This window comes from Rhinopithecus roxellana, chromosome 14, assembly GCF_007565055.1.
Source record: "Rhinopithecus roxellana isolate Shanxi Qingling chromosome 14, ASM756505v1, whole genome shotgun sequence".
Lineage (NCBI taxonomy): Eukaryota > Metazoa > Chordata > Mammalia > Primates > Cercopithecidae > Rhinopithecus > Rhinopithecus roxellana.
The window spans coordinates 21847744-21860561 of record NC_044562.1 but is presented as its reverse complement, the minus strand read 5'-3'; the positions used below and the strand labels follow the sequence as shown (position 1 = coordinate 21860561).

Sequence of the window (12818 nt, the reverse complement as noted above, 5' to 3'; positions counted from 1 at the left end):
TATCTTTGTTTTATTACCTAGGTCGAAACCGATTTGCTAAGATTAATGAATTTGCCTTAAAGTTTCATAATTCCGTAGTGGCTGATCTTAAATTAATACCCAGAATGCTTCTGCACCAACACTATTTTTGTTCCAGTACAATTGCCTCCATATTTATACTTTAGTTTCACATGGATGAAACATACCAAATTAATATTATGTACTATTCCTTGTATCTGAATACTTAGAAGGCTCACTTCACTTGCCTAGCATACTCTGGAAGTGAGGATTAATACAAAAAAGGGTTGGAGGTAGCTGAGCAAAAGCAAAGAAAAAACCCTAAGTGGAAAGTTACCTTGGGCTGTGAAGGACATATTTTGTTTATAGAATTGCTGCTGATTTGCTCTCCCTGTGCTTTCAGCCTCTCAGTTAACTCTTAATATTTGGACATCTCTAATATTTAATAATCTACAATTGGTATTTTAAAAAGGAACCAGAAATGAAAATTACCAATTTGGTAATTAAAACAAGAAAGACAGGAAAGTTGTAAAAATTAACACAATAGAAATATTAAACTTGATAGCAGTCTGGAGGAAATATTTGTAAATCCTACATCTGATAAAGGACTTGTATTCAGAATATATAAAGAACTCGTAACAGCTAAACAATAAAAATAAAAAGACAACCCAATTAAAAAGTGAACAAAATATTTGAATAGATATTTCCCTAAGAAGACATACAGATGGTCAATAAAAGAAAAGACAATAATGAACAATGTAAGGAGGTGAGAAATGGAAACCTCATATATTGCTTGTGGGAATATAAAATGGTACAACCCTTTGGAAAACATTTTGGCAGTTCCTCAAAATGGTCATCATGGAGTCACCATATAACCTAGCAGAGTGCCACTATTAGGAATATACCAGCGAGGAATGAAAACATACATCTGCACAAAAATTTGTACACAAATGTTCATAGCATCAATATTTATCATCGCTAAGAAGTAGAAACAACCCAAGTGCCCGTCAGCTGATGAAGCCAAATGTTGAATAGTCACACTATGACAAAGTATTTGATAATAAAAAGTGATGAAGCATTGATAGATGCTACAATATGGATGGACCTTGAAAACATTCTGCTGAGCAAAAGAAACTCGTCACAAAAGGCCACATATTTGTGGTGCCATTTGTATGAAATGTCCAGAATTAGAAAGAAAAAGTAGATCAATGATTGACGAGGGCTGGGTTTTAGTGGTGGGGCAGCATGGGAAGTGACAGCTGATAGGTATCATGTTTCTTTTGAGGGGCATGAAAATATTCTAAAATTAGATTGTGATGGTGGTTGTACAAGTCTGTGAATATATTTAAAGAAACATTGAATTCTATACTTGAAGTGAATGAGTTGTGTGTAGTATGTGAATTATATTTCAGAAAGCTATAAAAAGTCTTAAAAAAGTTTAGAGCAGTTCAGGACCAGAGCTTGTGGGGGCATCTTTGTTACAGGCTGAGGTATAGTGATTAATACTGGTTAACAGTCACTATTGGCTAAAAGTCAGTTTTTGCCAGTGCATTTTGTGAAACATGTCTCCTGTAACATTGTTAACAAAATTCTATGGACAAGTGTTCTGTGTCTAAACACATATGAGAAATGCTGGAATAAACACAATTTAATGTCATTAATGCAGTACTGCTGCAAGCCAGCCTGTAAAGTGCTTTAAGAAAGTAGATAAGACCTGGCGCAGTGGCTCACACCTGTAATCCCAGCACTTTGGGAGGCCGAGGCAGGCAGATTCTGAGATCAGATCGAGACCATCCTGGCTAACACGGTGAAACCCTGTCTCTACTAAACATACAAAAAAGGTAGCTGGGCGTGCTGTCCGGCGCCTATAGTCCCAGCTACTCTGGAGGCTGAGGCAGGAGAATGGCGTGAACCTAGGAGGTGGAGCTTGCAGTGAGCTGAGATTGCGCCACTGCACTCCAGTCTGGGCGACAGAGCAAGACTCCGTCTCAAAAAGAAAAAAAGAAAGTAGATAAATATACGGGCCACATTTATCTTTCACAGGCCCTTCTCCCTCAGTTAACCTTTTTTTGTATTTGGAACACAGTGACACTTTAAGTTAGCAAGAAAGTTACATTCATTGAGTATTTATTGCAAAGCACTTTAATTTGTTGCTACATTTATTCACAGCAGCTTTGTGAAGTATAGATACTATTATCTCTATTCCTCCACCTCATTTGCAAATGAGGAAACTGAAGCTTATAAAATAAAGAAACATCATGCAACCAGAAAATGACAGAACCACAACTCAGAACCATTCAATTTTTTAATCATTCTTATGCCAGTTTTAAAAGTATTCTAATTTTAAATCAATGGAAATACATTGTCGGTACAATCTTACTTCAGATTGTTAAAACGAACAAACAAAAGATTCTATTATTTAACAATTTAAGTTTACTTTGTGTTAATTTATATATAACCTGTCTGTTCTCAACATACCAGGTGAGTAAGATCTGTACAAGATGCATTTTTCTTTTCTCTCTCTCTTTCAGCCATTGTATTTTAACCTGTAAATACTGCTTACCTTTCTCTTGAACTAGAATATTTAATAATTTTTCCCTTGTAATACTTAATTAGTTCATTTGAGTTATTTGTGTATTTCTAGTTAATGTGCTGATTTGTAAATAAAACAATCTAGCATTGTTCATGCGCTCTCCCCCAAGACTTGGTTTTGATCCTAAATGTAGATGCTGGATAGTCTCATATGATGCTATGAGTAGCGTATTTGGATGTAGCTTATGATGCCTACAAAGTGTTTTTTAATGACTATGAAAAAGTTGATGCTTATTTGTTTAAAAAATTTCATCACTGTTTCTTAATTTATTTATTATTCTAATCTCCCCTTTATTTCAAACAGTATAAATATTACAGTGTCATGAATATAGTTGAAATTAAAAGGCTTATTTTGTGAATGTGTTTTTGTTATGTATTATGCTACCCCCTTAGCAACAGTACGCTCGAATTTTACAACTTCTTAATGAAACAAATATACTTTTATTTTAACAATAGTTATCCATACATTAATTGACGTTGGTCTCTTTATGGCTTTCCATAAGGCCTTTCTGGAGCAATGCATTCTCAAGTGTTTCCTCACGCTCATTTTGGTAGGTGGCCACAATTAATATCTAGATTTGTGTGGCAATTTGTCTACCTGCTTGTGGAAGCTTCTGCTAGTGTTCTGGATCCCTGCATGTGGAATTAAGTTTTTTTCCATGTTTTAAAATAGAGTGGGCATGGATGTGTGGCATTGGGATTACATTGTATTTAAAATTACATGGAAATTTTTTAGTGATTTATGTGTAAATGCTGAAAAGCATTACTGCTTACCTACGTGGTCATATTAGAATGTTAATAGCCGTTTTGATTCTTTTTCTTGAGTTTGAATTCATGGTACTTTGAGTCATGCCTTTTTGATACACCAAACCATTTTACTGCATTATTCCATGGAGTTTGGTTTTGCTTAACTGTATCCAAGTTTTGCTTTTTAGTGCTCTTTTAAAGTGATTTGTCAGTTATGTCAGTGCATTGTTGTCTGTTATGAAGCCCTCCCATTACCCTTGCAGTGTGCTTATTATTATTTAATTCACCTGCTTCCCAATGGCCTGTTTTTCCTTTTTTTCACATCAATAATAAAAAAGTAGTTTTTTAATATTCTAATTAGGTTCATTGAGCAGAATTGCATTGTTACAAACATTACAACTACAGGGATTACTTTGGGCAACATCTGTAACTTGATTTTCAGCTTTTTAAAAATAAAAGACATTCCATGTAACATTTTTTAGTGTTTAATTTCTGTGCCTTAAATCAATGAACAAATTGGTAAATTTTTAAAATCAGGAAATTTCGTGAATTTTCATGGTATTTTCATTGCATCATCCTTAGAATATTTCATTATGTAATTACTGGTAGTCTATATTTAAAGCAACATTATTGGCTCTTATTTTACTGAGACCCTTCCTAGAACACATAGTTGGAGATTCTGTTTGTAATATTCACTAGTAATAAATAACATACTGTAAGTGAATAGTAAGTAGGGAAATGATAGCAGCATTCCACATATGTAGCAGGTGTTCACACACATTTCCCCAACGTGATAATACTCTGTCCACCAAGTAATACCAGCTAGGCATGGCAAGCCAAGGAAGAATACAGTAGTAGTGAATACTATGGCCATTTATTCTGCATTCTTTCTAAGAATGCTTATTTCATTTCTAATCTTTGCGGATTTCACACTAATTTCGATAGCTCAGTTGCCCTAACCTTCCTTCAGTCTTCCAAAGCTGTCTTCATTTACCTTCCAGAAGTGGGTGGGAATCCATGTGTGTGAGTATATATATATGGAATTGATTTAATAGGAACATGTCCTCTTAATTGCGTTAGTGTTGTTAAGAGAATATCTCTCCTTCTCTGGCTGTAGTTACAAAGCTGCATAGGTTCTGAGTGGTCTGCCTCTAACTAACCCTGTTTGTCCTATAAGTCCTGTTCTTTTTAGTGAACTATTTTTCAGCGGTTTAAAAACTTTTTTCCGGGAACACATATTACTTTATGGCAGATACTTCAGTAGATAAAATTTTGGCTGTTATTTTACTGCATATAGCAAAACAAAACTAAGAACAAAAATGTATACTAGTTTACATATTAATTGCATAATCTTTAAAAAACAGACTACTGTTTAGACTTGAATTTATAATTTGAGAAATTTTCTTGGGATTTCAAACAACAGCTTTGGTAGTTTCATTCTGGTCATTGTGTTTTAGAAGAATAAAATTTCTACAGGTTATGTTAAACTGTGTAGTGCTAAAACTCGTTGTTAACTTTGTTGGAATTTTGGAATTAACCCTGCCTTTAATGTACATCTTAGTATTTTTCAAGGTGAATGATGTCTTTTTTACAATGTTGTGAGAAACTGAATATGTCCTGTTGTATGTAACTGATCAGCCCTTCTCTTCTGTCAGCGGCAACCTTTGGCACTGCATCCATGAGCATGCCCACAGGATTCGGCACTCCTGCTCCCTACAGTCTTCCCACCAGCTTTAGTGGCAGCTTCCAGCAGCCTGCCTTTCCAGCCCAAGCAGCTTTCCCTCAACAGACAGCTTTTTCTCAACAGCCCAATGGTAAGATCTAACATTTGGCGAGCTGTAAGTTCATTATATGTATCCTTTTTATATCATAATGTTGTGTGCTTGGGCAGAAAGACTTTTCTAAAGAATACTATACTATTATCTACTGAGTTTTACTACACAAAAATAAAAGCTTTTGGTGATTTGAACCTCAGAAAGCTAAGTGATTTTATAAGTTTTTGTGAGCAGGTTACAATTTATGGGAAATCAGTGACTATGTAAAGAGTATCCTGTCATTCTCAGAATTTCTATTGCCTTTTTCTGATTAATTTGTCTTACAAGCCTGTTGATTTTAAAAGGAGAATTTATAGACCTAGAATGTTGGGGTTTTTTTTCCTTTCTTCACAGAAATGTGTACCTTTTTGTGTGTGAAATAGACTACTTTTCTAATTTGATAACTATACTGTAGTTAGAGTTTGTTATTTGATTTTAGGAAGAGACAAGAGGATTAACTCAACCATTTTTACCTATTTCTGTCATTTGCTCAAGTTTGAAGTACATAGATTTGAGGATTCTTGAATCACAACTACATGTTTTCTTTTTTTCTTTTTTTTTTTTTTTAAAGTAAGTGGTTATTTAAAAATCTGAAATATGGGCCAGGCGTGGTGGCTTACGCCTGTAATCCCAGCACTTTGGGAGGCCGAGACAGGCAGATCTGAGCTCGGGAATTCGAGACTAGCCTGACCAACATAGAGAAACCCCGTCTCTACTAAAAATACAAAATTAGCCAGGCGTGGTGGTGCATGCCTGTAATCCCAGCTATTCAGGAGGCAGGAGAATCGCTTGAACCCAGGAGGCGGAGGTTGCAGTGAGCTGAGACTGCCATTGCACTCCATCCTGAGCAAAAGGAGCAAAACTCCGTCTCAAAAAAAGAAAAAGTTCTGAAATATGGACTGTGGAAGAGCCTTAAGTAATACAAATATTTCCTACAAATACTGTGATACTTACGTAGAAATCATTGTGTTGTCTGCACGGCCTGTTCCAAATAGTCACAAGCTCATCTAGTAACAAAATCCTATAAATTTTAGTTATTGAGACAAGTTAGAATGAAAGAGCTGAATGAAAGTTCTGTTGGCGAGTGTGGTGGCTCACGTCTGTAATCCCATCACTTTGGGAGGCCAACACAGGTGGATCGCTTGAGTCCGGGAGATTGAAGACCAGCCTGGACAGCCTAGTGAAACCCTGTCTCTACAAAAAATACAAAAATTAGCTGGGCATGGTGGCATGTGCCTGTAGTTCCAGCTACTCAAGAGACTGAGGTGGAAGGATCACCTGAGCTCTGGAGGTTGAGGCTGCAGTGAGCCATGATCGTGCCACTGGACTCTGGCCTGGGCAGCAGAGTGAGATCCTATCTCAAAAAAAAGAAAAAAGTTATTTTAAGACATGCTGCAGTAAGTTTGTCTTTGGTATCTGAAAGAGCTTGAGGCCTAACAACTTAACTTTGACGTTTTATTTTTGCTGCTCTGGTAGGAATTTCTCTGGAAGTTATTATGAGGCTTTATAAGCATCAGATTGTTTCTTGAAGATGTAGGTTGTAATTGATGGTTCTATTTTAACAAGGTGCAGGTTTTGCAGCATTTGGACAAACAAAGCCAGTGGTAACCCCTTTTGGTCAAGTTGCAGCTGCTGGAGTATCTAGTAATCCTTTTATGGTAAGCAAAACTTAAAATTAAGTACTTTATAAGTTGTTAAATCTTATTTTCAAATAAGGAATAGCAGGATGTAAGGCCGGGCATGGTGGCTTACGCCTGTAATCGTAGCACTTTGGGAGGCCGAGGCGGGCAGATCACAAGGTCAGGAGATTGAGACCATCCTGGCTAACACGATGAAACCCTGTCTCTACTAAAAATACAAAAAATTAGCCGAGCACAGTGGCGGGTGCCTGTAGTCCTACCTACTTGGGAGGCTGAGGCAGGAGAATGGTATGAACCCAGGAGGTGGAGCTTGCAGTGAGCTGAGATTGCACCACTGCACTCCAGCCTGGGCAACAGAGCGAGACTCTGTCTCAAAAAAAATAAAAAAATAAAAAAAGGATTAGCAGAATATTAATACTTTTAGATGGTATTTGGTGTTCTATTGATATGAGTGACATCATAAGATTGTACAAATTGACACAGAGCCATTATGTGTGATCCTTTTCTGACCTTTTAAAAAAAATTAGTTGCAAATCATTGACAGTAGATCAACTATTTTATAATATGAAACTTACCTGCTTTCTTGTCAAAATAACACTTTATGAAAGGCCCTAGGAATTAGTGAACATGAAAAAGAGGCCTTAAGAGTCAGAAGTTTTGTTTGAATCACAAGTGCTTTTCTAAGACCATTCTAACGTTCTTTTTAGAATCTATTACAAGAACTGTGTGAAATAATGGATATGAAAGACACATAGTAGTTTGATATAGCATAATGCCAATAACAAATATTGTTGCCAATAATTTAAAAAATAATACTTAACCAGAAAGTCTAATTAAATAAAATTAAGTTCAGTTTAATGTTTTTGTATTTTGTACATGCACCAGTTTTGTCTCTTTATTTATTTGTCTTATGTTTTCCTTTAGACTGGTGCACCAACAGGACAATTTCCAACAGGAAGCTCATCAACCAATCCTTTCTTATAGCCTTATATAGACAATTTACTGGAACGAACTTTTATGTGGTCACATTACATCTCTCCACCTCTTGCACTGTTGTCTTGTTTCACTGATCTTAGCTTTAAACACAAGAGAAGTCTTTAAAAAGCCTGCATTGTGTATTAAACACCAGGTAATATGTGCAAAACCGAGGGCTCCAGTAACACCTTTTAACCTGTGAATTGGCAGAAAAGGGTAGCGGTATCATGTATATTAAAATTGGCTAATATTAAGTTATTGCAGATACCACATTCATTATGCTGCAGTACTGTATATATTTTTCTTAGAAATTAGCTATTTGTGCATATCAGTATTTGTAACTTTAACACATTGTTATGTGAGAAATGTTACTGGGGAAATAGATCAGCCACTTTTAAGGTGCTGTCATATATCTTGGAATGAATGACCTAAAATCATTTTAACCATTGCTACTGGAAAGTTACAGAGTCAAAATTGGAAGGTTTTATTCATTCTTGAATTTTTCCTTTCTAAAGAGCTCTTCTATTTATACATGCCTAAATTCTTTTAAAATGTAGAGGGATACCTGTCTGCATAATAAAGCTGATCATGTTTTGCTACAGTTTGCAGGTGAAAAAAATAAATATTATAAAATATGCTATTGTTTTTGTGTTCTTGCTGCAATGCCTTTACCAAAGTGGCCTTAAATATGAGTAGTGAATTGAGAACATCTTGAATTCTTAAAAGACTTCTTAGTGACTTTTTATAAAAAGGCCATGTAGAAAATTTATTAAAACTACTATGACTGCTACATTCAGGAATATGCCAGTGGTAAAGCATTTAAATGTAGCTTGTCAGATTTACCATAATCCTTCTAATTTCTTTGCAGCTTATTAATTTTGTGAAATTTGTATATATGAAGAATTTGCATGTATGTGTATTTACAAATTTTTCTAAGTATCTTGAATTCTCAGACTGCAGAAAGCCTATTTTAACTATTGATTTTTAAAAAAAAAAAAAAATCTTGTCTTTGAATGTATTGGAAGTTGACATGCATTAACTGTGACATTATTGCACCTCAGTTTTTTTTCTTTCTTTTTTTGGGCAAACTGATACTATCTGTAGGATATTTGTTTATGTTTGTTTTTTGGGGGAAAGAAACTGGAACTCAGTGTTACCTTAAAGTGATGGAATACTGGGCCGGGCGCGGTGGCTCAAGCCTGTAATCCCAGCACTTTGGGAGGCTGAGACGGGCGGATCATGAGGTCAGGAGATCGAGACCATCCTGGCTAACACGGTGAAACCCCGTCTCTACTAAAAAATACAAAAAACTAGCCGGGCGACGTAGCGGGCGCCTGTAGTCCCAGCTACTTGGGAGGCTGAGGCAGGAGAATGGCGTAAACCCAGGAGGTGGAGCTTGCAGTGAGCTGAGATCCGGCCACTGCACTCCAGCCTGGGCGGCAGAGCGAGACTCCGTCTCAAAAAAAAAAAAAAAAAAAAAAAAGTGATGGAATACTTTGTTTTAAAGGAAGAGATAATAATTTTAGTTATTTTTTGTTAATATTCAAATGAACTTGTTTAAGTATCTATGTACAGTAATGCCTCTTTCATCTAGAGGTAATCTGGCAGTCTCGTGAAAACCGAACACAACTCAGAAACTTGGAATCGTTTTTTTAAAAAAATGCCTCTGAGCAACCCATATAAGTCACAAAGTCTGTGTGTTAGAGCTTATGCATTTGTTTATATGAGAGATTTTAATAAATTTGATTATTTGCTTGTCCAGACTGTTGGCAGTTTAGAAGGGATGGCTTGAAAGGAAGGAGACTGAAAAAATCTCTGAGGAGCATACACTGTCCAAGGCCATTAGTGTAAGGACCACTCGCAGGCCTAGAGGACATCACTATACTACATCATCTGATGATCGTTCTTTATTATGCCTCTAGGTAATTAAGTAAAGGTGAAATTGCATACACAGATATGTAGTACATATTTTAAAAGTTTTATCTTAAATTGATTAAAACTTTTTTTAAAGCTTTGGTATTAAAAGAGGTAAACATCAGTTTCCTCAAACATTTTATTCATGTTGAATGCCTTTTTGCAATGATGAATGAGTTGTTATAGTATTTTTAAACCTGTATAGTGTTTTAGACTTGTTAAAACATTGCTGTCTAGTGTACATCTAGCTGAAAGTGTGGTTTATCTGAACCGTTTTAATAAGCAGGATGACTGGGAAATCTCTGCCCCTTTTCTGAGCGGTATGCCTCTTCTTTTAGAATTAAATGAATGCTGCCCAGGTCCAGGTGTGTGTTGATGTAGACTTGAAATGTCTCTACATTTTGGAGGACTTCCTCAGCCCTTTTCATTGAGGGAAAATATATTTGAATTTCTGTTTTAGATTGTATCGGGTTCCAGTTGATTCATGTGTACAAAGTTATGCTACCTAATTACAGGCCATTACCCGAATAACCTACCAGGCTTTCCACCTGAGTAGTAAATTAAATGGTTGTTATCAAAATAATTTTAAAGACTATTTCTTTTTCTGGGTAACTATTGAAGTTTATAATGAAATGGGAGCTCTTACTGACTTTATCGCTTATAAAATAGAAATGTTTAGTTTAAGAAGAGACCCAACTTGGGTATGTTGGTGTAAGAGCCTGTGACTCCTAGCTACCCTGGAGGTGAGGTGGGAACATCACTTGAGCCCAGGAGTTGGAGGCTGCAGTGAGCTACGGTCACACCACTGCACACCAGCCTGGGTGATAGAGTGAGATCCTATCTCTAAAAAATAAAAAGAAGAGAGGTAGCTTTAAAGTGGTTTTTCTCGTGATATTCACTGTTTATTATTAAAGAAAATCAGCTTTCGTTAGACTTTTACATTCAGATTTATTCTAGTTTTATATAGACCATCAAAATTATGTTGAGTACTGAAAAGGAGAAAAAATCCTGGAAGGTAACAAGGCTGAAGACCTTCAGATTTCCTGGCTTACTGGTTTAGTCAGATCGTTTTTCCTGTTCAGGTATCTGCAGGTATCCCTGTTCAGCAAAGATCTTTTTTCAGGATGGCAATCTTCTGACATAATGTAAAGACATTTTTTCCTCATTTTTTGAAATAGAGAATATTTTACTATTTTTGTGAAAATAGAGTTTTGGTTATCACTTTCTTCCTTAAAATAATTCCTTCTGTTAATTTGTAAAAGCACATTTCATGCTTTACCTGTGAGATTCCCTGCCCCCTACACACACACCCACTTAAGTACAGTTCCTTCAATTGGCAGCGTGGAGAGGGTGACCTGGCTGCTGCTTTACCACGGTACCAACATATCTGGAGCATCTAAGTTTCAGGACCATAACGCTTATGAAGATCCCCAAACAGCTTTGGTGATGTAGCTTATATCTCTGAGAATTTACTGTATTAAAATTAATACTGAGATATTTTAAAAACATATTTGTTTTAATATAACAGTAATAAACTAATAACTTGCTAACATAAATAACATTTTTGATAAAAATGACTTTTCCAGAACAAAAACTAATGAGAACAGGAACATTGTTTTACATTTTATGCATTTAAAAAAATCTGGCTTAATAAAAGCAGTGAAATTTTCATACTGCTTTTGCATTCTAAATTAAAAATTACACAGCATACACACCCTCCTCCACTGTGCACTTGTGAGATCATGAGAATGAAAACTATATAATGTCTCAGTAGTACAATGAAAATAGTTTGACCTTTCACACCCTTTCAAAGAAAGTGTTGTAGGGGCCCTTAAGGGTCTCCAGACTCTTTGAGAACCACTATACTTTAATTTTGTGTATTTCTAGAACAATATTTACTTGTAGGGCAAACATACTACTCCCTGGGTTTTTTTGTTTGTTTGCTAGTGAGAAAAACTGAAATTGCAGACTTTTTAACGCTACTTCAAGGTAATAATAGCAGTGGTATTATGGGGTGTGTATGAGATAGTTATTTGCAAAACGATTTTCATATTTCATCTCTTACAATCCCTGAAGTGGACCCGTACTTTTAGGATGAAAGAAGCAAAGCATAGAGAGGTTAAGCTAGTGGCAGCTTTTACTCTGGGGAACAGATTTGGATTCAAATGCTGTCACATTTATATACAAATGCATTCTTAATATTTTGAAATTCTGAACAAGTTATGTTCTATATCTTGTATATCTAAAACAAACTTTAATCACTTGAATTCCTTTCATAATTTGATGAAATCAGTATAGTTTATTCTTTTTTTTTTTTTAACTTTAGAAGTAAATTAATATGGTAACTAGTGGAACGTGCTTTAAATTGAAGACTCACCTGAAGTATCACAGACTCCGATTTTGTAAAGCATTCCACCTTTATTGATACAGTTTGTGGCCTATACACTTTTAAAATTTAGTTTTTAAAAAGTGGTATTAAATTTTGTATTAAATTAACCTGTTGTATTCATCCTCATTAGTAGTTAAATTTTTCTTTTTATATTTTAAAACTTGGTGACATTAAACTTTTCATGTGGTTGGTTGTGAACAAATGAATATATAACCATGATGTAATCCAGTGTTGTGCTGCTGCTGAATGTTTAACAACCATCTTTCATGAAAGATAAAAGGCCCTGTTTTGTAGTGTTTACTAATATTTGTAGTATAAATACTGTCTTCATGGTGATTTTTCCTGCCAATCTGATGTCATTAAATGCAGTTTGATGAAAGAGATAGCAAACCAGTGGCTCTCCCAAGCCTTTGCAAACCAGCTTCAGCACAGCAAAGGACATAAAATTTCACAACTCATTAATTAAATGTGTTGGTCATTTGATGATTATATCCAGTATTTGAAGAGCTTTTATATTGTTAATTCATTTGGCAAGCATTTGGACACTTGTTTATTTTTAGAGATATACTGGGCACTGAGGTATTTAATCTGCAAAGACCCAAGTTTTGTGAACCTTGGTTTTAAAAAGTCCAATTATTGTGCTCTTATAGGGGTTGCACATTCAAGGCTTACACTGAATTCTGTCTGCAGTTCTATTTTGTGTGACCAGCACAGTGTTTTAAAATGTTGCATTCCGAATCCAACTTTTTA

General features: G+C 35.5%; 1 protein-coding gene across 6 annotated transcripts in view; it reads left to right on the top strand.

Annotated features, from left to right (window-relative positions):
• AGFG1 (ArfGAP with FG repeats 1) overlaps positions 1 to 8405 on the top strand; it is an 81215-nt gene extending 72810 nt beyond the window's left edge. For 2 of the 6 annotated variants that reach the window (XM_010375608.2, XM_010375612.2), the window contains 4 exons: positions 3093 to 3140; positions 4992 to 5150; positions 6717 to 6808; positions 7715 to 8405. In XM_010375608.2, the coding sequence (XP_010373910.2) occupies positions 3093 to 3140; positions 4992 to 5150; positions 6717 to 6808; positions 7715 to 7774 (359 nt within the window). In that variant the 3' untranslated portion in view covers positions 7775 to 8405. The remainder of the gene's footprint in view (positions 1 to 3092; positions 3141 to 4991; positions 5151 to 6716; positions 6809 to 7714) is intronic. The other 4 variants (XM_030916280.1, XM_010375613.2, XM_010375611.2 and 1 more) reach the window with 4 other exon arrangements.
• The last annotated feature ends 4413 nt before the right edge of the window (positions 8406 to 12818 follow it).